The sequence below is a fragment of the Castor canadensis genome, chromosome 11 (genome assembly GCF_047511655.1).
Source record: "Castor canadensis chromosome 11, mCasCan1.hap1v2, whole genome shotgun sequence".
NCBI lineage: Eukaryota > Metazoa > Chordata > Mammalia > Rodentia > Castoridae > Castor > Castor canadensis.
This window is the reverse complement of record NC_133396.1, coordinates 6,142,438-6,167,212: the sequence shown is the minus strand read 5'-3', so window position 1 is coordinate 6,167,212 and position 24,775 is coordinate 6,142,438. Positions and strand designations below refer to the sequence as shown.

The 24,775-nt window shown below is 41.5% G+C and overlaps 2 protein-coding genes across 16 annotated transcripts in view; one reads left to right on the top strand and one right to left on the bottom strand.

Annotated features, from left to right (window-relative positions):
* The window catches only part of Recql5 (RecQ like helicase 5), a 35,234-nt gene extending 23,598 nt beyond the window's left edge, over positions 1-11,636 (bottom strand). For 6 of the 9 annotated variants that reach the window (XR_012438429.1, XR_012438430.1, XR_012438431.1 and 3 more), the window contains exons 1-7: positions 10,729-11,498; positions 9,759-9,880; positions 8,252-8,770; positions 7,508-7,610; positions 6,951-7,062; positions 5,347-5,509; positions 1,105-1,184 (exon numbers count right to left, since the gene is read on the bottom strand). Coding sequence is in view for 6 of the 9 variants with exons in the window: in XM_074045128.1 (XP_073901229.1) it covers positions 1,105-1,184; positions 5,347-5,509; positions 6,951-7,062; positions 7,508-7,610; positions 8,252-8,770; positions 9,759-9,880; positions 10,729-10,858 (1,229 nt within the window). In the remaining 3 variants the exon portion in view is untranslated. The other 3 variants (XM_074045127.1, XM_074045126.1, XM_074045125.1) reach the window with 3 other exon arrangements.
* A 13-nt stretch (positions 11,637-11,649) lies between these two features.
* Positions 11,650-24,775, top strand: part of Sap30bp (SAP30 binding protein) — a 35,460-nt gene continuing 22,334 nt past the window's right edge. For 4 of the 7 annotated variants that reach the window (XR_012438432.1, XM_020180333.2, XM_074045131.1 and 1 more), the window contains exons 1-3: positions 11,650-11,806; positions 13,014-13,123; positions 16,195-16,242. Coding sequence is in view for 6 of the 7 variants with exons in the window: in XM_020180333.2 (XP_020035922.1) it covers positions 11,701-11,806; positions 13,014-13,123; positions 16,195-16,242 (264 nt within the window). In the remaining variant the exon portion in view is untranslated. The remainder of the gene's footprint in view (positions 11,807-13,013; positions 13,124-16,194; positions 16,243-24,775) is intronic. The other 3 variants (XM_074045135.1, XM_074045132.1, XM_074045133.1) reach the window with 2 other exon arrangements.

Sequence of the window (24,775 nt, the reverse complement as noted above, 5' to 3'; positions counted from 1 at the left end):
GGGTGCATATAATCCCAGCTGCTCAGGAGACAGAGATCAGGAGGATTGTAGTTTAAAGCCAGCCAGGGAAAATAGTTCGAGAGACTCTATCGTGACAAAACCCTTCATAAAAAAAAGGCTGGTGGAGTGGCTCAATGTGTAGGCCCCAAATTCAAATCCCAGTATTGAAAAAAAAAAAGACTCTAGTCTTGGGGTTGGAGGTATAGCTTAGTGGTAGAGCACTTGCATAGCAATGCAAGAAGTTCTGGCTTCATTTCCTAGCAACGAAAAAATGCACCAAAAAAAAAGACTAGTCTTGCAAAAGCCAACATGGCACTAGTATGAAATAAGCATTACACTGAAAATCTGCAAGCCCAAGTTCTATCATGAACTCTGTGACCATCACCTCTCTGCAACTTGGTTTATTCATTTCTAAGTCTGAGTCAATCACTTCTGTTCATCTCCTAGGATTGTTCCATGAGATCAGATGAATCAGAGTTTTTGAGACCAAAGTATAAAAAATTCTCCTGGTGTCCTTTGCAAGGGGCATGAGTGACTACATGTGCCTAGTCACAACCTATCATTGAACAGCTATCACATTCTTTCAATCCCTCACCCCCATCACCACAGATGCAGACAAAATAGACAAGTGGGTTCCATGTGAGCAGGCTGGTGTTCCATTAGAGCTGTTTCTCTAAAGTTCATGACACCTCTTAACCCAGAGATAAGAGTGGGTCACGCAGTTCTAGCTGGTTCCTGGACAAGAATGAATACTACTCAAGTGAAGCCAGAAGTCCCAGCTCAGTGGCATGTGATGACCACAATGCCAGTGGCTCAGATCTGGCATGTTACTCAGGACTGAGTTGCTGCTCATGGGGTCAGCCAACCCCAGAAGAAGGTGGAGTGGGAAGATGGAATGACTCCCCCAACCAAAAAATACTGAACAAATCCTCACATTTCTAGAACTTTTGACAACTCTAGAAGGAAGTGACTTCATGCTGCCCAATCGCAGGTAGGGGGTCCCTTGGTGGTCCACAGGCTGTCTTATATTAGGTGGTTAAGTAATGGGTGCTAGGGGAAGAAAAGATTTGATGCTTCACTCCACATACAAAATAAGTCACTTACCCCAGTTCTTCACAGAAGCTCACCAGGGCATCGAAGCCCAAGATGATGGCTTTATCAGATGCTTTGTTCCCCCTCTTTTCCTGAAGAAGGAAAATGACCACTTAGCAAGTCTTACAGATCTCACTCCCTTGTGGCCACAAAAAGTAATAAAGGAGATTGGCTGAGGGTATATGGCCTAAAGGTAGAGTGCCTGCCTACCAAGTGTCAGGCCCTGAGTCCAAACCTCAGTATTGGGAAAAAAAAAAAAAGAGGGAGAAAAATATTTAAGTGTGATAATAAAGCCACTTACTCAACAGTGTCCCCAAACTTGACTATAGAATCTCCAGACTTCCTTCTGGGATAGAGCTTTTGAGAGTTTGTATTTCCTAAAAGTTCCTCAGGTGATTCTCATATAAAGGGCTCTGGACTGGCATTTGGGAAACACTATGATACAATCTAATTTCAAAATAGCAAACACATGTACCAGTGCTGTGTCTTCATTTATATATGAACATACATGCTAACGTATATATAAGAGGATACATATTACAACATTGACAGTGGGATGGAGGTATAGCTCAAGTGGTAGAATACCTGTGTAGCAAGTGTGAAGCACTAAGTTCAAACCACAGTATGGCCAAAATAAAATTTAAAAATTAACTTATTTCAGAGTGATGGAATTATGCATGACTGACCTTTCCTGTACATATCTATCATTGAGCTAAATCTCTAGTCCAATATGTTTAAATTGCAATTACTTATTAGATCAGTATTTTTTCATTGGGACTATATCAGCATTGTTCCAAGCTAAATCACATGATTACATTTTCCACAATAACTTTCCTTTCTATTGTACAATTTTGTGTCCTCTGAAATTAATAGTTGTTTGTTTTTTCCACTTCCTTAGATTTCAGGGTGTCACTTTACCCCCAAATGTTCTGACATAATAAAAAATTCATTTTAAGGGCTGGTGGAGTGGCTCAAGTGGTAAGAGTGCCTGAATAGCAAGTGTGAGGCCCTGAGTTCAAACCCCAGTACCGCCAAAAAAAAAAAAAAAAAGCAATTCATTTTAATATGAATCAAAGATGTCAGGTTCCACTTTGATTTTTGGAAACTTACTTCCTGGAGACTTCTGGCCACCAGTTCAATGTGGATGATTTTTCTTTACACCTATGCCTAGATGTTTCTCTGACTACTGCTGCCACAGTGCTGGGACATTCCCTTGTCTCAATCTGATTCACATCTCCATCTTCCTCTCTAGGCTTTTTTTTTTTATGGTGGAAAGCATCCTTTAGTAGCCTCTAAGACATGACACAGGAAATTTTTTGAAATCTTTTATTTGAAAATATGTTTATTCCATCTCCACACTTCATTGGTTGGCTAGACAGAAAATTCTATTTTTTTTTTTTTAATTTTAATTTGGGTCTCAGTGTTTTTGCTGTAGTTGTTTTGTTTTGTGCACTAGAATTTGAACTCAGGACCTCATACGTGCTAGGCAGGCACTCTACCACTTGAGCCACTCTGTCAGCAAGACAGAAAATTCTAGATTGGAAATTGTGTATTTAGAATGTGAAGGCAGGGTGTGGTGGGACACACCTGCAATCTCAGCTATTCAGGATGCAAAGATCAGGAGAATTACAGTTTCGAGGCCAGTCTGCACAAAAAGTTAGGGAGACCCCATTTCAACAAATAAAACAGGTATGATGGTACACACTATAATCTCAGATAAAAATGTGAGACCCTATCCGAAAAATAACTAAAAGCAAAAAGGCTTGGCTCTATTTGTAAGTCTGTGATTCCTAAGTTGGAGGGGGCACTGTTTTCTCTCTCCCTCCCTGGTTAGAGCAAGCTTTCTCTCGCTCCTGGTTATTACTGAACCTAACTGGGCTTAACTGGAGGCAACTGGAGATTCAGAAAAGACAAAGGATAGACAGACAGACAGAAAGTGGGGTCAGGTGTGCTGGGTGCTCTGATGGAGACACCTAACTCTCATTGCTTCTTTTCTCTATCTTTATTCTTTAAGGCCTTACTCCTTGCAGTTCTTTAAAGCCTAGCTTAAAACCTCTTTCCTGAGACTCGCACTGCCCCGTGTTTGCTCTTAGCTTATCTTTAACCTAATCACTCTTAAAGTCTTTTGCCCCAGGCTTGCAGCTTTTCTTTATCATTCTCTCTTTAGCTTTCTTAAAGCTCGGTGCTCAGACTTGCAAAGTCTGGGTCCTCTATCTTGCACTGTCCCATGTTCTCTTTGGCTTTTCTTTAGCTTCTAAAGCCTATGTTAAAGTTCTTTCTTTAGCTTTGCTTTCTAAAGCCTGTGTCAAAGTTCTTGGTGCAGACTTTCTATCAATCCCTCTTTAAGGCATACTTTTCCCTTCAGCAATTTCCCTTTAGCAATTCTTTTCCCTTCTGTAATTCTTTACCCTTCCAAATGCTTCCCACACCAAAAAGCCCAAAGCAAAAGAATCAAGCCAAAGTCCAAAGTAAAAGCCAAAGGCAAAAAGCCTCAATCCCTCCTTCGGCAGGGCCTTTTATAAACAGCGGAGGCTCTTGGGGAGGGGCGTGACATTTTAACAGGAGAATCCTGAGTTCCTGCTTCTCTGAATGCAAACATAGGGGATGAAGCTGTTCTGCTTTTTTCTGTTTCATGGCCAGGGCTGCACCTATCTCAGCCTGGAGGTAAAAGCAATTAAGTCGCATCTTGCCTTGCTTATGTCCAGTTCTCATAGGATTTCATAATCCAATCTCCACACTAATATATGAGCAAATATACAAATGTGTGTATATATACATATACGTGTATGTATACATGTATGCTTATTTTCATACGTGAATACACATATATGTATATATAATATACACACACATACATTCTCTTCTGTGCAATGCCTATTTATACTCTGTGCTGTGTGGTAGTTTTTGCCTTTTTACATAGCCAGGCAATTATTCAGACTACAAGTTATTTTTCCCAATATGGGCTCATTTTTCACTATTTGTAGTGTTACTTATACATAGAAATTTGGAGGTGGAATTTAGTCAAATAGAATGTCTTCCTTTATGGTTTCTATAGGTTCCTTCCTTCTTCCCTCCCTCCCTTCCTTCCTTTTTTTCTTTTTCTTTTTTGGAGACTAGGTCTTGCTATGTTGCCCAGGCTGGTCTCTAACTGCTAAGCTCAAGTGATCCTCTCTCCTCCCTAGTGCTGAAATTATAGGTGCATACCACTATACAAGCTTGGTTTCTGTTGTTTGAACTCAAAGCCTTAGCAAGTGCTTCACCATTTGATCCACACCCCAGCCCTTGTTTTTTTTGTTTTGTTTTGTTTTGTTTTTTGAGGTAAGTCTTCACTATGTAGCCCAGGCTGGCATAGAACTGAAGATCCTTCTGCCTCCACCTCCCAAGTATGGGATTACAGCTGTGTGCCACCATGCACACTGATTTTTCAACAACATAATATATTTTACCCCCCTTATTTTATAGTTTTTTGAGGTATTTATGCCATCTGTAATTCACATGCATAGAGTATCAAATAGAAACCTAATTTTATTTTTTTCTGGGGCTAATTAACAGTTATTCCTTTTCCTGTTGATTTTCCTGTTGATTTATAATGCTACCAATCTTATACCAAATTCCCTTATACATTTGGATCTATTTTTAGGCTTTTTTTTTTTTGGTGGTACTGGAGTTTGAACTCAGAGCCTTCTGCTTGCTCAGCAGGCACTCTACCACTTGAGCCACTCCTCCAGCCCCTCTTCTTTTAAAATTTTTTTCTTTTAGTTTTTTGAGACAAGGTCTCACTGTATAGCCCATCAGGCCTCGAACTCAATCCTCCCGCTGGGATTATCCCAGCCTCCCTAGTGCTAGAATTACAGGCATGTGCCATCATGCCTGGCTTGTTTTGAGGGGCTGCCCCCCTCAAAAAATATATATATATAGTATTCATATCATTTAAGTTTTTATGAAGAAAAAAAGTAAGTCTAGGGGTTGGGGGGAAGGGGTTTGGATAAGCAGTAGAGTACCTGCCTAGCAAGGTGCAAAGCCCTGAATTCAAACTCCAATACTGCCAAAAAACCCCACTTAGCTAACAAAACAAGCCTATCCCAGATTTTTGCAGGCTGCCTGCCCAACCTACATATCCATTCCCCTTGGCTATCCCTCCTAAGCCAGGAGCATCCCTCCTAGCTTACAGAAGCTTCCTTTGGCCTCAGATGTAAGCAGTGTGAAATTGGAGAGTGGTGGGTTCAGAAATGGCTTTCACTGCCCAGGACTTACCTGGAGTTTTGCTATTTCCTTCCTGATCAGGAAGCTGACTTGGTCCCGGTCATTCCTAGAGTAATAGAGTCGGCACCAAGAAGGCTTCCCATCCCTGCCAGCCCGGCCTGACTCCTGGTAGTACCCAGCCATTGACTTGGCAATATTCCAGTGGGCAACAAACCTATAGGATCCGAAAACACAAACAGCATGAGTTGAGTGCCCCCAGAGAAGAGTGATCCTGTGTCAGTAGAGCTGGAATTACTCCACAGCGGCCAGGTATAGGAAGGCTAACACACAGGGAGGCAGAGAGATCAGAGAAAGCCAGAGCCAGGTGGCTAAGACACCTGATACCTATCACCAGGTCTCTCTGCCATAGAGCAGACCAGCCTAGAGGCCACTATAGGAGTTAAGAGGGAAATTCCAGCATATATAAGAAACAAAATATATATATATATATATATCTCACAGCCATAGGCCCAGCAAAATAAATACCAAACTTTAAAAAACAAGGCTCTACCACATAAGCTGTATGACACTGATTAAGTCCCTTATACCATCTTTTCTGGTGGGGTGTAAGTGGGGTTTGAACTCAGGGCCTCACACTTGCTAGGCAGGTGCTCTACCACTTGAGTCACTCTACCAGCCCTGTTTTGTGTTGGGTACTTTCAAGGTAGGGTCTCGAGAACTATCTGCCTGGGCTGACTTCAAACTGTGATCCTCCTGGTCTCTGCCCGAGTGCTAGGATTACAGATGTGATCCACCAGTGCCCAGCCCTTATACTTTCTTTGAAGAAGGAAAGGGGTAATGTTCATTAAATACCAACAATGAACCAGCTTATATATTTGTCTCATTTAATTTGGTAGTAACTTTCATGTAAAGTAGTTCATTCTACAGATGATAAACTTGAGATTAGGAGACATAAATTTGTGCAAGGTCACACAGTAAAGGGACAGTAGAGCTAGGATTTGAGCCTAAGGGTATCTGACTTCAACACTGGCTTCTAACAAGCCACAACAGACTAGGACTCAACTCAAGATTCCAGTGTTCTTCCAAGTGTAGTACACTGACCCAGGGTCACTGAGAGGCTAAAAAGACCACATATGCAAGGCATTATTGTTGGCATTACTCAGGGCAAAGGGCTTCAGGCTATAGCCAAAAATGTTCCCCAAAGATTAGGTCATGGCTGGAGGTAACTGACTTCCTGACAGTTGCCAGAGTGGAGCTAAGAGGCTAAGATGAGCACTAACTCTTCTAGACTGTCAGCAAGTAATACAAAAAGATGACAGTAATAAGATCTTTGCCTTTTCACAGGGAGCAGTTTAAAACAGTTACTTCATTCCAGTCCCCCTGTAAGGTCCACCTGAAAGATGGCAGTGAACCAGACTGTTAATGGATGAATCTAACAATCTACATGCTGCCCCTTTCCTGGGGACGGCAGAACAGAACTATGTATCCACCTGAGAGCTGGTCACACAGAAACTGTCAGCATTTGGGCTGTGTACTAGGGACCCCATCCCCACCCCGTGGCACTAGAGTACATGGACTGGGTCCTTTGTGCATAGTAGCCATTGCACCATAAGTAAGGCCCCAACCAGGAAGGTAAAGCAAGAACCAGAGCTCACCTTACATTGGCTTTGTCTACTCCCATTCCAAAACTGATGGTTGCAACAATTACAGGAACCTTTTCCTCCATCCACTCATTCTGCACCTGTGTTCTATCAGAAGCCTTCAGCCCTAGAAAGGAGGGTAAGTTGGTAAACAGAACTCGAATTACCTTGGGGGCTTATCTTGGGCATTTTATGCACACCCTGAATCATCACTTCCTATCTGTATGACCTTGGACCATGCACTTAATCATGGAGCCCATGTGTGGCAGAGAGCAGTCAATAAACATTAAGAGTCAAGATTCAAACCTAAGTCCATTGGCCTCCAAAGCCTGTGCTCTTTCAGTCTAGCTCTTTATAATACCTAAGCTTATAAAAACCCATCACCTGCTGTTGAGTGGGCAGATGGTAGGAAAAAGAACTCAGGAGTTACAACTCTCATTTTAGACCTGATTCGTGTCTAGATACCTTTTAGTGGATTTAAGTGAATCACTTTAGCTCCCCATGGTTATTTTGAAAAAGATAGTGGACTACTTAAGGCCTCCAAGAAGACCACTGGTATAGGCACCTCTTACCTGCATGGTAAGCCTTGGCATTCACACCCCTGCTGCTCAGCTCTATGGCAAGCTGTTCACAAGCCTCTCTGGTCCTACAGTAAACAATGCCACAGCCAGACAGCTGGAGATGTGGGAAGAAAACAAGCAGGGGAAGAGCAGAACAATCAGCCCAATATAGTGTAACCTGCCTTGAAAGAGGCTCTGTGCTTTCTCTTGTCAACTTCCTAGTCTCCTCTGAAGCATGACACCCAGCAGGGCTCACCACTTTATAGAAAGCAGGACCAAAGTAGCTTAAAATTCAACCATTTTAACTTCTCTGCCTCCTCTCTTAAAAACCCCATGTAGATCTGCAAAGGCCTTACACATAAGGATCGCCTGCTTGTCTTCAATAAAAGACAGAGGACTGGAGAAGCCCAGTAAAGACAAAACCAGATAATGAAAGGAATAACTCACTTTGGGCACAAGTTTTGTGTGTTTTTTTGCCTCATACTTACTAGGCAAGTGCTCTAACTGCTTGAGTCACTCCACCAGCCCTTTTTTGTGATGGGTTTTTTCGAGATAGGGTCTTGAGAACTATCTGCCCAGTGCTGGCTTCAAACTATAATCCTTCTAGGTAGCTAGGATTACAGGCATGAGCCACCAGCACCCAGCTGGGCACAGGTTTTAAGAAGCCTGGCTAAGGAAGCTAGGAAATACAAAGGTCTTTGAAAATCAACATCCATGCTGCAGATAGCACCTTGGCTCCCCAACCCAGTACCTTACCCCTTTATCAGCCTTTTGTCCAAGAGCCTTAAGGCAGAAATCCCTCAGGTTCCCATAGAGATCAGGAATCAGTTCCTTGAACTGCACGTCATAGAAGAGGTTTGCCCTGAAGCAGGGAGTCTTGAAAGAAGCCACTGGTTGCTTCAGGTGCAAAGCAGCAAACACATCCTCTTGGACCTGTGGGGTAGCTGTGGCAGTCAGGGCCACACATGGGGCATGTGCCAGGCAGGAGCGCAGGGCACCCAGACGCAAGTAGTCAGGACGAAAGTCGTGTCCCCACTGGGAAACACAATGAGCTTCATCTACCACCAAGTAAGACAGCAAGTGACGGGACATGAGGGAATTCAGGGTGGGCTGGAAGGAGGCTGAAGCTGCCATCTCTGGGGTGATGTACAAAAGCTTGGTCCGGGGCTTTTCTTGTTCCAAGTCAGAGAGCAGTTCCTTCCGCTCCTGTGCTGAGAGCTTAGAGTTCAGAGAACTCACTCGTACCTTCAGGGCCAACAAATGGTCCACTTGGTCCTGAGGGCAGAAGGGGATAAGCCTAAACTGAGATGTAACTGGCCCTCAGGACCCAGTGGAGGGCTTCAGTGCAACTCTCTAGAGGATTTCCCAGTCATAAAATGCTCTCCTCCCACCTTCCAATGTCTTCTCCTTGCCCAGAAGTATGGAAGGTAAAGTGTGGTTAAGGGGACAGGCTCTGGAGTCAGAGAAACCTGGATCTAATCCTGGCTCACTTAATTGTCACATGCTCTCTGGCTGTTTCTTAACTTCTGAGACTGTTTTCACTCAGTTCATGTTCTTTGTCTCTTTCCCTCTCCTACAAGTAGTAACTACTTGATAGGATTGTAGTAAGAGTTAAGTGAAATTTTCTATCTCAAAGGTGAAATGAATGTACATAAAGGATTTGGCACAAAGCCTAAGACCTAGTGAACATTCACTAAGTACTACTGTTGTCCCCATCTTTCTACAGTGGATGGCTTTTAACCACATGGACATGCTTCCTCAATTCTGATTTGATTTGATCAGCCCATCTGGCACTGAATACACGAAATGTAGAGCAGATGTTAACAAGGTCCCAACCAGTTTCTCACCTTTTTTTCTATTGCACATACCTGTGCCCTTGCCAAAATAAAACAGGACACCAGGGATTCCCAGTATCAATTCATCCAGCTATCCTCCTGCATCTTCTATTCTAACATGTTATAGTGGATGTGTGTATGTACAGATATAGTTCCAAAGGAAAAAAAAAATAGGAAGGTGAGGGATCTTAGGCCATGAAAACACAGAAGACTCCTTTGTGACCCACCAGAGTGACATACAACCTGTATTTACATATCACTATATTTGGGCAATTTAGAAATCCAATATAGACAGTGGCATAAGCAAATCATAAAAAATAAAGACGCAAAGACCAAATAAAAGAGAAGTGAAACTTCTAGCTATTAAAAAAAACCCAACAAACTTCCCCTTATCTTTTTGAGCTACCATCTTCATTCAAAAACCTCACCTGAATCAAGGCAATGAGAGGAGAGACTACAATGGTGATGCCTTTGGCCAGCAGAGCGGGGAGTTGATAGCAAAGGGATTTTCCTGCCCCTGTGGGCATGCACACAAAGACATCCTTGTCACCTGCACAAATAGAAGAAGATAACAACTTAATTCTGCTTGTTCATCAAGGCTGTTGAAAATTAAATGTGAATATAGGAAAAGCACCTAGCAGAGTCTGGTACATGGGAAGATGTCATTATCATATTAATTCCCTCCCTTCCTATGAAAAGGGCAGGGATCCTGGAAGATGTGGAAATGTGTACAAACTATTTCCAGTAATTCTATTACAAAAGTTAAGAAATCTGAATCTGCTGGGATATGGATAATTGAAGTAAACAGTCATGAAAGAATACTGCCAGGAAGAAGGGCACATCTGTGTAGTCATACCACTTAGAGGTCCTTGTTTATCGATGTCATTAATAATACACGGCTGCTTCTCTCTTGGAAGTATGGTCACCATACGTCCAGCTTATGATATTATTACTCCTTTCTTCTCTATCGGGGGCCCAGACCACTCAATCTTCAGGAAGGGAATTACCTAGGTTAGTGACTAGGCCAAGCTATTACTGCCACCCTCACTTCTGCCTATCCTCAAACATGAGAATCTACAAAAGACAATTTGTAGGTCTGGCTATGAAATGTTAAGAACCAGGATAGCCACCTACCATTTGTCTCTTCTCTTAATGGTGTCCTAATAAATTTCGTTTTTTCCTTAAAAAAAAAAAAGAAAGAAAGAAAGAAAAGAAAACCAGCACAGCTGGGAGGTTCTGCCATTAAAACTGTAAGTTTTGGTTGACACGTCTAAAAGATTTCCAAAACCAATTATGGACCAAGAGTGAGGCGGTAGTAAAGGTCTGGAGTAGGGTGTTACGCTGCAGTGCTATGATAGTCAGGAGAAATGAAAGGCAGGGAGCTTGAGAATCATGTACCTTTCACTACAGCCATGGTCGCACTCTCCTGTAAAGGCGTCTTAAAAGAGTCAAACCCAAAGACCTTCTTCAGTGCGCTCCGGACTCGCCGCTCAAGGTCACCGGGAGTGGAGGAAGGGTGAATGTTCATCTTAGCGAAAAGCAGTAGCCAAACGTTCAGGCGAAGGTAGTAAAGGGTTGTCCGGAGAATGCTCTGTTCTGCTTTAAAAAACAGTTTTTCTTCTGTGAGTACAAGTCTACTCTATTAAGCTTAAGCAATGTATTAGTTGCAAATAGTAAAGCTGCCGGGGAACTGCCTCAAGCAATAAATTCCTGGGTAATTAGCATCTTCACTTTTACTCTCAGTGAAAATAAAAACACTGAACTATCCCAGGCCACGGTAAAACACACAGCTAGAAACCAGATCGTGAGAAGAACACAAATGTCTTCGGAATCGTTTGGAGAACGTGGAATCGTTTTTCTAGGATCCACCGTCTACTCGTTCTCTAAGCGCAGCCATGACGACCATTCTTTCCCCCCTCCCCCAGGATCCCAACCCCTTCACTCTTCTTCCTGAGTCCCAGAATCATCAATTTCCTCCCTTCACCAGCTAAAAGCTCCCTCTTTTAACCCCAAGATATCAGAGCCACTCTTGGTCGTGCGCCATCCAGGCTCTTGTAGGGCCGCTAAGTTCCGTTGTTGGTTCTGCAACTTCTTAAACACCCCCTACCCACTACGTCCAACTCTGAGAAGCCAACCAGAGTCGGCCCATTCAGTCAGGTAAAAATCCACACAACCTTACATCCGTCGCTCAATGATGACGTTAACAAGCGCTGGCGCGCGGGGGAGGGGGGTGGGCCAGATTCAGAAACAGCCTCTTTGATTGGTTTCTATTCTGGCTCGAGTTCTCCTGGGATCCGGAAGAACTTGCTCTTCCGCCCGGAAGTGACCTTTGAGTCATAGATGTGAGCCACAGCGGGACTGTGGAATAAAATGGCGGGGAGGAAGAATGTTTTGTCGTCTCTGGCAGTTTACGCGGAAGATTCAGAGCCCGAGTCTGATGGCGAGGCTGGAGTCGAAGCTGTGGGAAGCGCGACTGGTGAGCCCAAGCTGGAAAGGGGAATCGGGTGTCTGCCCAGAATGCTGAGCACCTAGCGGGGTGGGAAGTAAAGACATGTTCATTGTACTCCATGTATCGAACCCCGGAGCCTTAAAGCGCGGTGTCCTGGATTAGATATTGCCTTAGAGACTCTGTAGTAAGAATGAACTCTCTCCGCTCAATTGTTTCTACTATTCTTCTGAAACTTACTGAAAAATCTCTGTGCTGGGCAGAGGGATGGACTTGAGGGAGAGAAGTATCCTGGGCTGCTGCATCCCTACCTGTTCCTTTGGGCTCGTTTGAGGAGGAAAGAGAGTTAAGAAAATTGTGAGTGGAGGGTGGTAAAGTCTTTCTTGTTAAAATGCTAACTTTTAATTAGGAATATGCCCTAAACGCATCTTGGAGCTTTTAGAAATACACGTTTGCGTTCTAAAGTGAATGATTATGTAGATCTGGGAAAGGTTCTGCTAGGTATTTGTGAGCTTTTTCGGCTCCTGGATGATTGATCACTTTATGAGTGTTTAAGGCCCAATTAGCAATTTTGTTTTCCTTTTTATAGTCAGAGTCAAAATGTTAGAAAGACGACAAATTTCTTTGGGGAATAGAAGGAGCAAATTACGTAATAGCTTTGGGCCTTGGGTTTTCTCATCTGGAAAGTGAGGGTGGTTGGTGCAAAAATGAGGAAGAGTCTTTGTCTTGTTAGGGGAACGCAAGTTCACAGTTGCCTATGATGTAAGGTAAAGACAGGTTAAAAATAAGTGTTTAGAGGAGGGAAAGCTTCAACTGGCAGAACAGACTGACAGCTTTAGAGTTCCTTATTATTTTTTGCAGTCCTGGAGTTTGAACTCAGGGCTTGTGCTTACTAGGCTGGTCTTTTACCACTTGAGCCATGCCTCTGCCCTTCCTCCCCCTCCACACCCCCCCCCCTTTTTTTTTCTTTTTGGCATTGCTGGGGATCAAATCCAGTGCTTCACACATGCTAGGCAAGCACTCTGCCACTGAGTTACATCCTCAGCCTAGCCTGACCACATTAGAAATTTAATTTTTCTTTCCTGTTCTCTTAATAATTTCATCCACTAAGACATTGTCTTCCCAAATGCAGAATCTGGGCAGTGGTCACTTACCTGAGGTTTAGGTTCCTATTTTATCTTTGGAGACATCCTGGCCATTAATTTTTTTTTTCTCCATTTTTCCCACTTTGATTCAGAGGAGAAAGGTGGATTGGTATCTGATGCTTATGGAGAGGATGACTTTTCTCGCCTAGGAGGTGATGAAGATGGTTATGAAGAAGAAGAGGATGAGAACAGCAAACAGTCGGTAGGTAAATCCAGAGCTTCTCAAAGCACCATTTCATTTGCCAGAAACTGAACTGTGTGTACCAACATTCCATTTAGTGGAAATTCATTACTCTCCCCCTTTTGTTTGGTATCATTTGAAGAAAATAGGTTGAGAGCTGGGGATGTAGCTCAGTGGTAGAGCACTTGCCTTGTAATGTGTGAGGGTTTGATCTCCAGCAGTGTAAAAAAAAAGAAAAAAGAGCAAAAAAGGGGAATTCAGAATCTTTACTCCCGTTTCCTGCATGGGGAACAGGAAATGTTTCTTCATTCAAAAAGGGGGGGGGGGGCAGGGCGGAGGTTGAATACCAATAGTTCTGTTTAAAAAATAAATTTGTTCTCATCTGCACCATTTTGTGTGAAGTTTTAAATTGAAATTTGGAGGGAAAGATAGTGAAATATTTATTTTAATCCAAATATCAATGGGTGTTTTATGTTGATCTTCCCTGTTTAAATACTTTTTCATCTGTAACAGTGTTTTCATCCTATTTGGTGTATCATTTATATCTGCAGTCAACTCTGTATTATTTTTAATCTTGTTTGGGGCTCATTCACATACTTCAGTTTATTAACAAGGTAAAGAAGGAAATTGTTTTGTTTCATCCACTTTGATCCTCCCTAACTTCTGTCTTCATATTTTACTTGGCATTTTTATCTGAGTGCCCTTGGTTCTTGATCATAAATATTCCCTGAAGTAGATGTTGGGTAACAAAGAAAGGAGAAGTTGTGTTTTATTAACAAGAAGGACTTAAGATACATGATCTCCTGAGCAGCATGAATTGGAATTTTAAAGTTTGGAGAAAAAGCAAGGAAATTCAAGTTAGTGCTTAGCACAAAGACATACAAAATAGAATCTGCCTATTTAGTAACAATTTTAATTGAAACACCATGTACTTTTTATTATTTGTTTGAAATTGGGGGGGAGTTGGTATTGGAATTTGAACTCAGGGCCTTTTACTTGGCAGGCAGGCATTCTACCACTTTAGCCATGCTCCCAGCCCATTTATTTCAAACTCTGCCTCCCAAGAAGCTAGGATTACAGGTGTGAGCCACCTCGCCTGGCTATATACACAACTTTTTATTGGTTGAGATGGGAGTCTTACAAGGCTGGCCTTGAACCTTGATCCTCCTAATGTCATCTTCTGAGTAGCATCTGAAATTTTTGTTAAGCATTGAAACCTACATGATAGCATTCAAATGCTTTCCAGCCAACCACAGTGATGCACACATGAAATCCCAGTGCTTGGGAAGCTGAGGCAGGAGGATGAGAGTTCAAACCAGTAAGCCCTTATCTCAAAAATAAATAAATACATCCGTACATGTATAAATAAAATTAATAAATAAACATGAGGTCGGGGGTATAGCTCAATGTAGATCCTTGCCTAACATGCAATGCCCTGGTTTTGATTCCCAGCACTGAAAAAAAAATTTTAAATAAATGCTTTCCAAATTAAATGTATTTTGTATTTTGTGCTCTTTTGTGAGATATTTTCATGCCTTTGGTTTCACCCATTAATACTGATAATTCAGAGTTGACTGAAATTGTTTAGAAAACCTTTGTAAGTTCTTAACTTTTCTCAAATGCAACATATTGCTTTTAATATACATATTGCTTAGGGTTTATTTTTGAAATGGCCAACATTTGCTTTAAATTTTCATTGTTTTTGCATTTTATTTCATATTTTTAATAAAATGTTCTCATCAAGTCCCAATATTCTGAAATGTGATTCTATTCAGCTGAGCTCCATCTCTGATTATGTAGCTGGTCAATTTCATTTTAAGGAGATTATGGAGATTGCATTAAAAATCCTTGGTTCACTGGCACTTTACAGGACAATTAAAGTTCAAAACCATCGGTATAGTTTGTCATGTCACTTAGGTGGTATTTATATTAACCTCTGCTGTGCTAAGTCATGTTTTGGTTAAAGTATAGCTTTGTTGAAAATAAGTTTCAAGTGAAACCAAATATTCCTTGGCATTTAGTTAAAGGCTTTCAAGTAGTGGAAGTGTTGGAGGTGATGGAACTGACATGGATTTAAATAGCTAACAGGGTAGCTGGTCCAGCATCTGCTCCTGATCTTTGACCTTCATTGCATAAGCATCAGTGGAATGAGGACTTGCTTTAGAGAATTCCATACCCACACAGTGCTTTGAGTCAGGCAGGCCTCATTTGGATAAGGAACATTTGGGTGGGTGCAACAGGTCAGTGGCAGTAATCTGAGCACTCGGGTGGAGGTAGAGTCCATTAAGCTGGACCCAGGATAGACTGTGCATTGCCCTTTAGTTTCGCCTTTCTTGAGTCACTTAAGGCTCTGATCATTTGGTACTCATTTCCATGTTTTTTTGTTTTGTTTTCTTTTCTTTTTGGCATTGCTGGGGTTTGAACTCAGGCACTAGACCTTTTTTTGTGATGGGTTTTTTTGAGATAGGGTCTCTCGAACTCTGCCCAGGCTTGCTTCAAACCAAAATCCTCCTGATCTCTGCCTCCTGAGTAGCTAGGACTCCAGGTGTGAGCCACCAGCACCCAGCTCCATGTTTTCACGTTAGTGCAAATACCACTGGGTTGAGGTACTGAAGCATAGATGTATTGAGTCACAGTACTTTGAAGCTGAACAATATTTTGATAGATACATGTCTGATGTACTTGTGGATTTGAAAGCAAAGAAGGGGAAAAAGGTTCATAATCATCGTTTTAGTTAATGTTTCAATGGAAATACTATGCCTGTTTTATCCTGTGGCTTGATCTTACTCTTTTCTGAAACACATTGAAATTCTCTCCACTTTCGTGATTTTTATTTTCATTGATGTGGATTGCAGTACCACTGGAGTAATTGTTGACTTTGAGCTGCTGATGTTTTTTTATTCTTTTCCCTCCCCACAGAAAATCTTTTCCCCTACTCTTTCTCTGGTTCTGAGTCATGTGATAGGGAAGAGGTTCTTGGTGGGATGATCCCAGCTGGGTAAATGGACTGTTTGCTCCATTCTCTGGTTATGCATGTGAAACCCTTCAGGCCCACTCCTTTTAAGCTTAATCCTCAATTCTTTGTCTTGTAGGAAGATGACGATTCAGAGACTGAAAAACCTGAGGCTGATGATCCAAAGGTATTTGGTGTTGGCTATGGTGGGGTGGCTGAATGCTAACAAGGCATTTTAACATTTTGGCTTAGTTCATGTGTCTGGTCAAGATCTGTCCCACTAACATACTGTGTCACTATGTGGACATTTTCTGGGGTAAAACCAGCTTTCTAAAGAACCCCAAGACTGCTGGGCGCCGGTGGCTCACAAAGCAGAGATCAGTAGTATCGCAGTTCGAAGCCAGCCTGAGCCAATAGTTTTCAAGACCCTATTTAGAAAAAAAACCCATCACAAAAAAAGGACTAGTGGAGTGGCTGAAGCTGTAGGTCCTGAGTTCAAACCCAAGTACAAAAGAAATAAAATAAAATAAGAACCTCGCCTCAAGACCGCCTAGGAATAAGTTCTGAGGCTGAGGCAGATTGAATTTCCAGCCTTACAGATGTGTTAGACTTTAGAAAGGCAAAAAGCCCACAACCCATGCACACTGTGCATCCCAGATGGGGCTTTGTGGGCACTGCCCCTGAACATGGTTTCGAGGTGGGAGTATTTATGGAATCAAGAAGGCACAGGAGTGCCTTGTATACACTGGCTTTTTTTAGTCATAAAGAAGGACTTTAAAAGGGTTGAACCATGAGGCCTTGACTCAGCTGTTGAGCCCAATTCCTGTTTTCCCAGGATGGACCCTTCCACTCTTCAGTAAGCTGTGTAGCAGGATGGTCCTTTTCTTTTTTTTTTGATACTGGGGTTTGAACTCAGGGCCTTGAGCTTGCTAGGCAGGCACCCTGCGACTTGAGCCAGACTCCCCAGCCCTAGAATGGTCTATTTTGAAACAACCTAGCCACTTGTCTCATTGGTCCAGGCTAATAGCAGCTGAGAATAATTAGTTGTGATTTCTGTCATGCCTTGATCCTATGGTGATGAAGATCAGGACCCCTTGTTCTGGTAAAGTGCTGTGCTGTGCTCTGAATGTTGGATATGTACCTTGTGAGGAATCATCTTTTATGGGACATTCCCCCCCTCCAAACAGAAAGACTAACTCCATGGGAAATAGGGGTCATGTTTTGTAATGAAAAAGCTTTGAAACCAGCTGAAGCCTTCAATGAGACCTATTGGGATTTAGGGAAATTATGTGCATATAGTCCCTCAGTATCTGTGAGTAATTAGTTCCAGAACACCCTATCTTTATTTCCTGTGGATACCAAAATCCACAGATGCTTGCAGTCCTTATATAAAATGTTGTTGTATTTGCATATGTGCTGTGCACATATTCCTGTCTAATTTACATCTAATACTATTTAAATGCTACATAAATAATTGGCACGATAGTTTTTTTCAAAAAAAAGAAAGAAAAATCCATGATTGAACCAATGGATGTGGAATCCATGGATAGGGAGATCAGATGGTATAATAGAAAATGTAGCATGAGCTATTCCATATTTGGACTGATTGTGTGATTGGATTTGACTGTGTGCAGCCATTGAAATAAATTCATAAGGCTGCACACACTGGTTTATAGCTAATCTTGCCTACTTGGGACATGGAGATTGGGAGGATCATGGTTTGAGGCCAGCCTAAGTGAAAAGTTCATGAGACCCCCCCATCTCAACATTAAAAAAGGTGGACTGTAGTGGTTGCGCCTATTATCCCAGTTATGCAGGAAGCATAAATCCTGAGCCAGGCAGGACATAAATGTGAGACCGTTAGAAAAAAATAACAAAACCCAAAAGGGCTGGGGTTATGTGGCTCAAGTGATAGACTTGCTTAGCAAGCATGAGACCTTGAGTACAAATCCCAGTACCACCAAAAAACAAAAAAAAGAAAAGAAATTCATGAAAGGTGGGGATGATTCAGATAGCTTATTTAACCAAGAAAGTAATTTTTGGCATTAGCATGAAGAGAAAGAAAATATGAGCCCTTGAAATTAAATGCAAACTACTTTCTGTACAGAATAAAGAACCCAGGTCTTAGAACTCATCTAAACATCCCTGGCAGAACTAGTTCAAATTTGGTCCCACTCTGGGCTTGCAGAAAGAAAATAGTAATAGTAGTGTTCTTAGTAGTATTTGTCTGTCATAGAATTTGAGACATACGTGCCTAAAACCTGCATGTAAAATAAGTCTGGGGGAGCCATCAGGTATCTGGTTTGGGTTGTGGAGAAAAAGGATCTGTAGGACCTGGAGTTTTTATGTGTATAGTTGCAGTCTATGCTTAATGACCCAAGCCTTGTATGCCCATATGAATAATAAAACAATAAAAAATAAATAAATAAAACTTAACCAATTGAAAAATTAAAAAAAATGATAGAAGGTTGGCTGGAGAACAGGGTGCATTGCAGTTAACCCTCACCTCTTCTGGAGTGCTATGATTCTGTCAGCAAATCCTTAAGGACAGACATGACTATGAGAGAGGGAGGTCCCATGAAAAACAAAACAGATTTTGCTGCTGTCTGATAAACAACAGAAAGATAAGACACCACAAAAAGGCAAGTTTGGGACAATTGTGAATGTTTTTTGTGCCCAAGTTACCTAATCTCACACCAAGATTAGAAAGACCTGCCATTTAGACTTGCTCTTTGATCGGTGTGCTTTACTGTACTTCATTTATACATTTGAATTTCAAATCTTGCTGTGGAATGAAAAGTTTTCATGGAACAATTTCTGTTCCTGTTGGGCAGACCTCAGAAACCTGAACACAAAATACAACCCTTTGTTTGTTTGTTGTGATTTTTTTTTCAACATAGGTTTTCTGAACAAATTGCCCAGAGCTGGCTTTGAACCTTGATCCTCCTGATCTCTGCCTTCTGAATAGTTAGGATTACAGGCGTGAGCCACTGGTGCCTGGCTTGGTTTAGTTCTTTTGAAGGATGACCATGGAAGGTTTAGACAGAGTTTGCCCAATTAGGTGTACTACAGTACTCTGTGACTGCCAGAGGCCAACCTCGGAGAGTCTTCATGGCATCCCCAAGGACCAGAAACTCCCCAGCGTGAGTCTCCTGTGAAACTCCTGTCCCTGGAGTCCTCCCACCTGAGCTGGCATCAGGCTGTCTTCCAGGTAGTGGCCTATACTTCAGATTCAGAACATTTTTGACACATTTTAAGTTTTAATTTTAAAGTCTTTTGTATTGTTCTAAACACTTGTTTTGAATAGTTCTGCCTTGTATATATAAAGTTTCTAACAGTAGGATGTGTTAGTGGAGTAGATCTTTTTTATTTATTTTGGCGGTGCTGTGGCTTGAACTCAGGGCCTCCTGCTTGCAAGATAGGTACTCTACCACTTGAACCATGCCTCCAGTCCTTTTTTGCTTCTGACTTTTGGTTAGGGACCCATGTTTTTGGCTCAGGGCTGGCCTCGGACTATGGTCTTCCTAACTATGCCTCTCGGTAGCTGGGGCCACAGGTGCATGCCACCACACCTGGCTTGTTTAATGGGATGGAGTCTTGCTCTTTTGGCGGGGCTGGCATTGAACCACAGTCCTCCCAATCTCCACCTCTCAAGTAACTGGGATTATAGGCATGTACCACCACACTCAGCTGGAGTAGATCTTTAGGGGTGTTATTTAGCAAATGAGTTTCTGTCACAACTGTCTTTTCCACTAGATGGCACTTTCTTTTCTATTTGAACTTTTCATGATCCACTTTTAATTTTTTGTATGGCTGTTCTCAAAACATTTTGGTTGCATTATACAACTAAAAATTGAGGCTCTCAAAGAGATTTTGTTCATTTTGGTTTTATGCATTGGTATTTACTATCTTAGAAGTTGAAATTGAGAAAAACTTAAGTTATTTATTTAAAAATAACAAAAATCAACCTTACATACTAACATAACATTTTTATGAAAAAGGATTTCTGAAGCAAAAAAAAAAAATGATGTTAGTACAAAGAGTAGTCTTATTTTACCATTTACAAGTCTCTTTAATGGATCACTTAACAGAAGATGGCTGGCTTCTCATACTGCATGCTTTTATATCATCAGACACTGATAATTTGAAAAATATTGGTTTACTGAGTTAGCCAGATCTCCCAAATATTGGCACATTTTGTTCTAAAATATTTTTTTAAATTGCATTTGTTGGTGATGTTGCTGGTGACAAGCTGTTCAGTATTAGAAAGCTATCAAGCTTATAATAGGGAGTACATTTCCTGAGATTCTAATAATTTTTCCTGGAAAATTTAAATTTTATAGCCAATAAGTATTACCAGTTTTTGTTGAAGTGATGTGCGTCAGTTTTGTTTTATTCTGTTTTGGGTTTTTTTGGTAGTACTGGGGCTTGAACTCAGGGCCTACACCTTGAGCCACACCACCAGCCATTTTTGTGATGGGTTTTTTCCAGATAGGGGCTTGCAAACTATTTGTCTAGGCTGGCTTCTAACCATGATCCTCCTGATCTCTGCCTCCTGAGTAGCTAGGATTACAGGCATGAGCTACTGAAGTCTGGCTGTGCTTTAGTTTTGAAAACTTATCTGCCAACTACCAAAGTCCAAATAATGAGTTTGTCATTCTTTCTTGTAAAAATGTTGTTCTGTGAAGAAAACAGCTAGTTCAACTTGCACCTTAAGCAGTCACACAATATATACTTGCTTTTCCTTGAGACAACCATCTTACTTTGGGATGCATCAGAGGGGTTTGTGCATGCCTCTCGTCATCACATGTAATGAGATGTGAGATTAGTTCTCAAGGGTTAAGAATTAATAAAACTACTTTTAATGCTTTACTTAGTATGTGAAAAAAGCAAATAATGACTTACTGTTATAAAAATAGTTTGGACTTTGTAGGCTCCCCTAGGGATCTACAGATCAACTTTGAGAACAACTATTCTAAAAAAGAAATATAGGTCTGTAACAAAATAATTGCTTTATAGCTGCTTTGTTGTTATGCAAATATCTGTTAATTCCCCTTTTGAGACGTAGAACTCCTTGGGAGCAGTAGAGCGTCCAAAGTAAGACAATTCAGCCTAATATGGTAGAAGATAAAGGTCTGAAATCAGACCTGGGTTTGAGTGCCAGCTCTCCTTGGGGAAAACCCTCAACGTCAAGTTTCTCTTGTCTGAAAAATAGACGTCATAATAAAATCCATCTCATTTGTTTTATGACGATTAACTAAGGGAAAGTAAAGTAGTTGGGCTAATGGCATCAGGTATGTTGGTGTTCAGTAGCGCTAGTTGCAAGGAACGCACTACCAATCCCACTGCTCGCTTCCTACATTGGCCCACTTTAAACTGAATTGTGCTGAGAGAAAAGCAATCATAAAAGTGAGGGGACTTCAGACCACATCAAGGGAGGAAAAGGTGAAGGAACTGAAAGAACAAAAGCTTGGGAAGAGCCAAGAGTCACTTTCAGATATGTGAACATTTGGAAGGAAAAGGCAGGGGCAGCCAGATGCAGAACATGAAGCAATGAATAGAATTACATGAAGGACGCTCACCGTCACATAATAAAGAACTTTTTTACCATCTCTGGCCAAAGTGGGTTGAGCTGCTTCATGAGGTAGTGAGCTCCCAGTTTCTGGAGGTTTTTCAGACAAATATCAAGAAACCATTTGTCATGAATGTCCTAAAAAAAAAAAATTTAAACATCGAAGTTGTCTTGGGAAACTCCTGAGAAAGAAGAGACTCGATCATTATAGAAAAAGCAAAGTTGAGTATTCTCTTAATGTTACTATCTGCTGACTTTAAAAAGTACCAAGACTGGAAATTGCCCTGTTTTTTGTTTTTGTTTTAAGAAATGGTCTTGCTATTGATATGTAGCCCACACTGACCTCAAACTCTTAACCCTCCTACTCCAGCCCCCTGAGTGCTAGGATTATAGGCATGTACTGCCATATCCAGCTGAAATCGACCTGTTGTTTATGGCTGTGAGATTTGGAGTTACATGTGAGTGCAAAGTCCTCTATTTGAGAGTCTGAATAAGAGATGGTAACTCTTATTCAAATAGTTGGTAACAGATCCACCTGTTCAGGGAGTCTTGGTCCTATTCATCAGTCTGGTGTTATAGGGACTGGGTTCTGGCTTGTCACAAACTTGAGAAAAAGTGAGAGGAGAGGAGCTGAGATTTCATAGGAAGCTGAATGCTTAGGCACTTCTGTTCGGTTTCTTTTTTCTAATTTCAAGTTTCTGTTCCTCCTCCCTCAGTAAGTAGCTTGACACTTACCTGCTCTGATAACTAAACAGAAGGTGGCGCTGTTGTCCTAGAAAAAGATCAGCAATGTCAGTCCTCAGGCAGCACCTCATTTCGGGAAAGGGGTGCCTGCTGGCTCAAGTGTTTCTTCTGTCTTTTTATCCTTGGATATGAGTGTCCTTTGCCACACTTCTCTGTCCATGTTTTACCTCTGTTGCCCTGGAATGTTTTCCCTTATTTTCTCTCCACTCCTACAGTTCCTGTGAATGGAGGTATTTCCACTCACTTACTGTCCCTGACACACCCTTCCTTTGAAAACAAATACAGGGATAGATGACCTGCAGCAGGAAAGACAGAACTGCCTGTTGCCAGCTCCCTGGGAGGGACTGGGATTGCCAACTCCCTGAGGTCTTGTGTTCCAGGCTCTGATCTAGAAAAAGAATCCTGACTTAAGGAACAAGCATCTGTAAAAACAAAATAATATCTCTGGGTCAAGGAGCTGACATCGAGTGGGAGAAAATTGTTCTGGCATTTGTAAGAAAGGTGTGTATGACCCCAGTTAAAGTAAAAGAAAACATTTTTAAGATTCTTAGAGCTAAATCAGGGTGTGGTGTGCATGACTTTAATCCCACTACTCAGGAGGCTAAGGCAGGAGGATTGTATGTTCGAGGCCAACCTGGGCTATATAGTGAGACCTTGTCTCTTAAAACAAAAAGGATTGTTAGAATTTGAAGGTAGTGTTGAAATGTGGAGTTCAGAACTCCAAAAGCCAGGTTAGTGACATTGTGGTCAGAATGCCTAAGTAGCCTGGGTAGCACCCTTTCTTGGCTTCTCTCCAGCTGTGGAACACAGGCACATAACCTACATTCTACTTATCTGGTCTGTGAAGTCAGGGCTGTGGTAATTGACTTTGCAAGATGACTGTGACAACAGTGTGAGAGAATATATGTGAAAGTGCTTCTCATAGGATAAAATGTAGTTGTGAGTAGTGCTCAGCCTTTTCAGCATAGCCATGTCTGATTATACACCTTCATCCAGTAGACCATCCTCAGCCCACTGCGCATGGTGCCTCAGTAATTTTTCACAGGGCTCCTAGACCAAAGAAATACCTGACAGTTCTGTTTAAGTAATTAGCTCCAAGCACTAGTATTACTATTCTCACAATTCATTCGCCACTTGAAAAAATAATACATCAGTTTGTGTATCTGATATATGTCAAGTATCTCTTGTGAAAGTTTTAAATATCCTGTGGCACCTTTTGACCCTGGGGCATCTTGATGCAGTTTGGTTATTGTAGTGGTAAATTATCTTAGAGGTGAGAGGGACTGACAAACGTCGTTATGTGCCCTCTGCTAGAGGCCCAGCTCAACCAGGTGAAGGTTCCCTGTCTCCAGTGGCTATCCATACTCCTGAAGGTCAGGTTTCTCACTTTCTGTGTATTATTGACTCAGCCTAGATGCAGGATTTATATTGGGAAGATCTGAGTCAGTAATTCTCGTGTTCCTTCTCCTATCTAAGTCGTTATTATATTATTATTGATCTTTTGACATATCAGAATCAAAGATCTGAGGAGCTTATTTCCCAAGAATTTATTGTTAGCCACTGACCTTAGGAAGAGCTTTCAGGAGCCACCAACACTTGCACCTGGGCAACACTACAGGTTGAAATCTTCTGTTCTCTTTAATGTCACGTAAGTAAAGAAACTGGAATATATGCCAGTTTTTGCAGGGTCTTTGCAGAGTGAAAGGTTTTCCTGGTTGGACTCTTGAGTGTGCTTGCTATACTTCCAGGACTCTCAAGTCCAAAAAGAAGATGCTAAGGATTTTCATAAGCAAGTGACATGGGGTTCTATTCAGCCTGATATCCAAGGATGATTTGATTGAACTGTGGTTCTTTTGCACCGTTGGAATATAAGTCATTTATGTGCCTATATTGGTGTGCTTCTGGATAATCCTTTGAACTAAGAATTACTTTTCAGGGTAGGAAAGCAAAAGTTATCTCTTAAAGCTTAAATTTAAACTTTTTCTTTCACTTGGACAAGGTTATATGGTGCTCTTTCTGATGGTTATTCTGTCAGGGTTTTGTTTCATATTTACATTTAAGTCAAATTATTATAACAAGGTTTTGTTTTTGTTTTTTGTTTTTGTTTTTTTTTTTTTTGAGATAAAGTGTCACTAACTTTGCCACCATTGGCCTTAAACTTGAGATTCTCCTGCTTCCTTCTACCTCTTGAGTAGCTGGGATTCAGGCATGCACCACCATACTTAGCTAGATTTCTGTTTAAAAGACAGAAGGTCACCTAATCCCATTATACAACCGTACAACCATTTTCATTCTTCCATCTTTTTTGTTTTGTTTTGTTTTTGGTACTGGGGTTTAAATTCAGGGCCTACACCTTGAACCACTCCCCCAGCGTGTTGGGTTTTTTCGAGATAGGGTCTTGTGA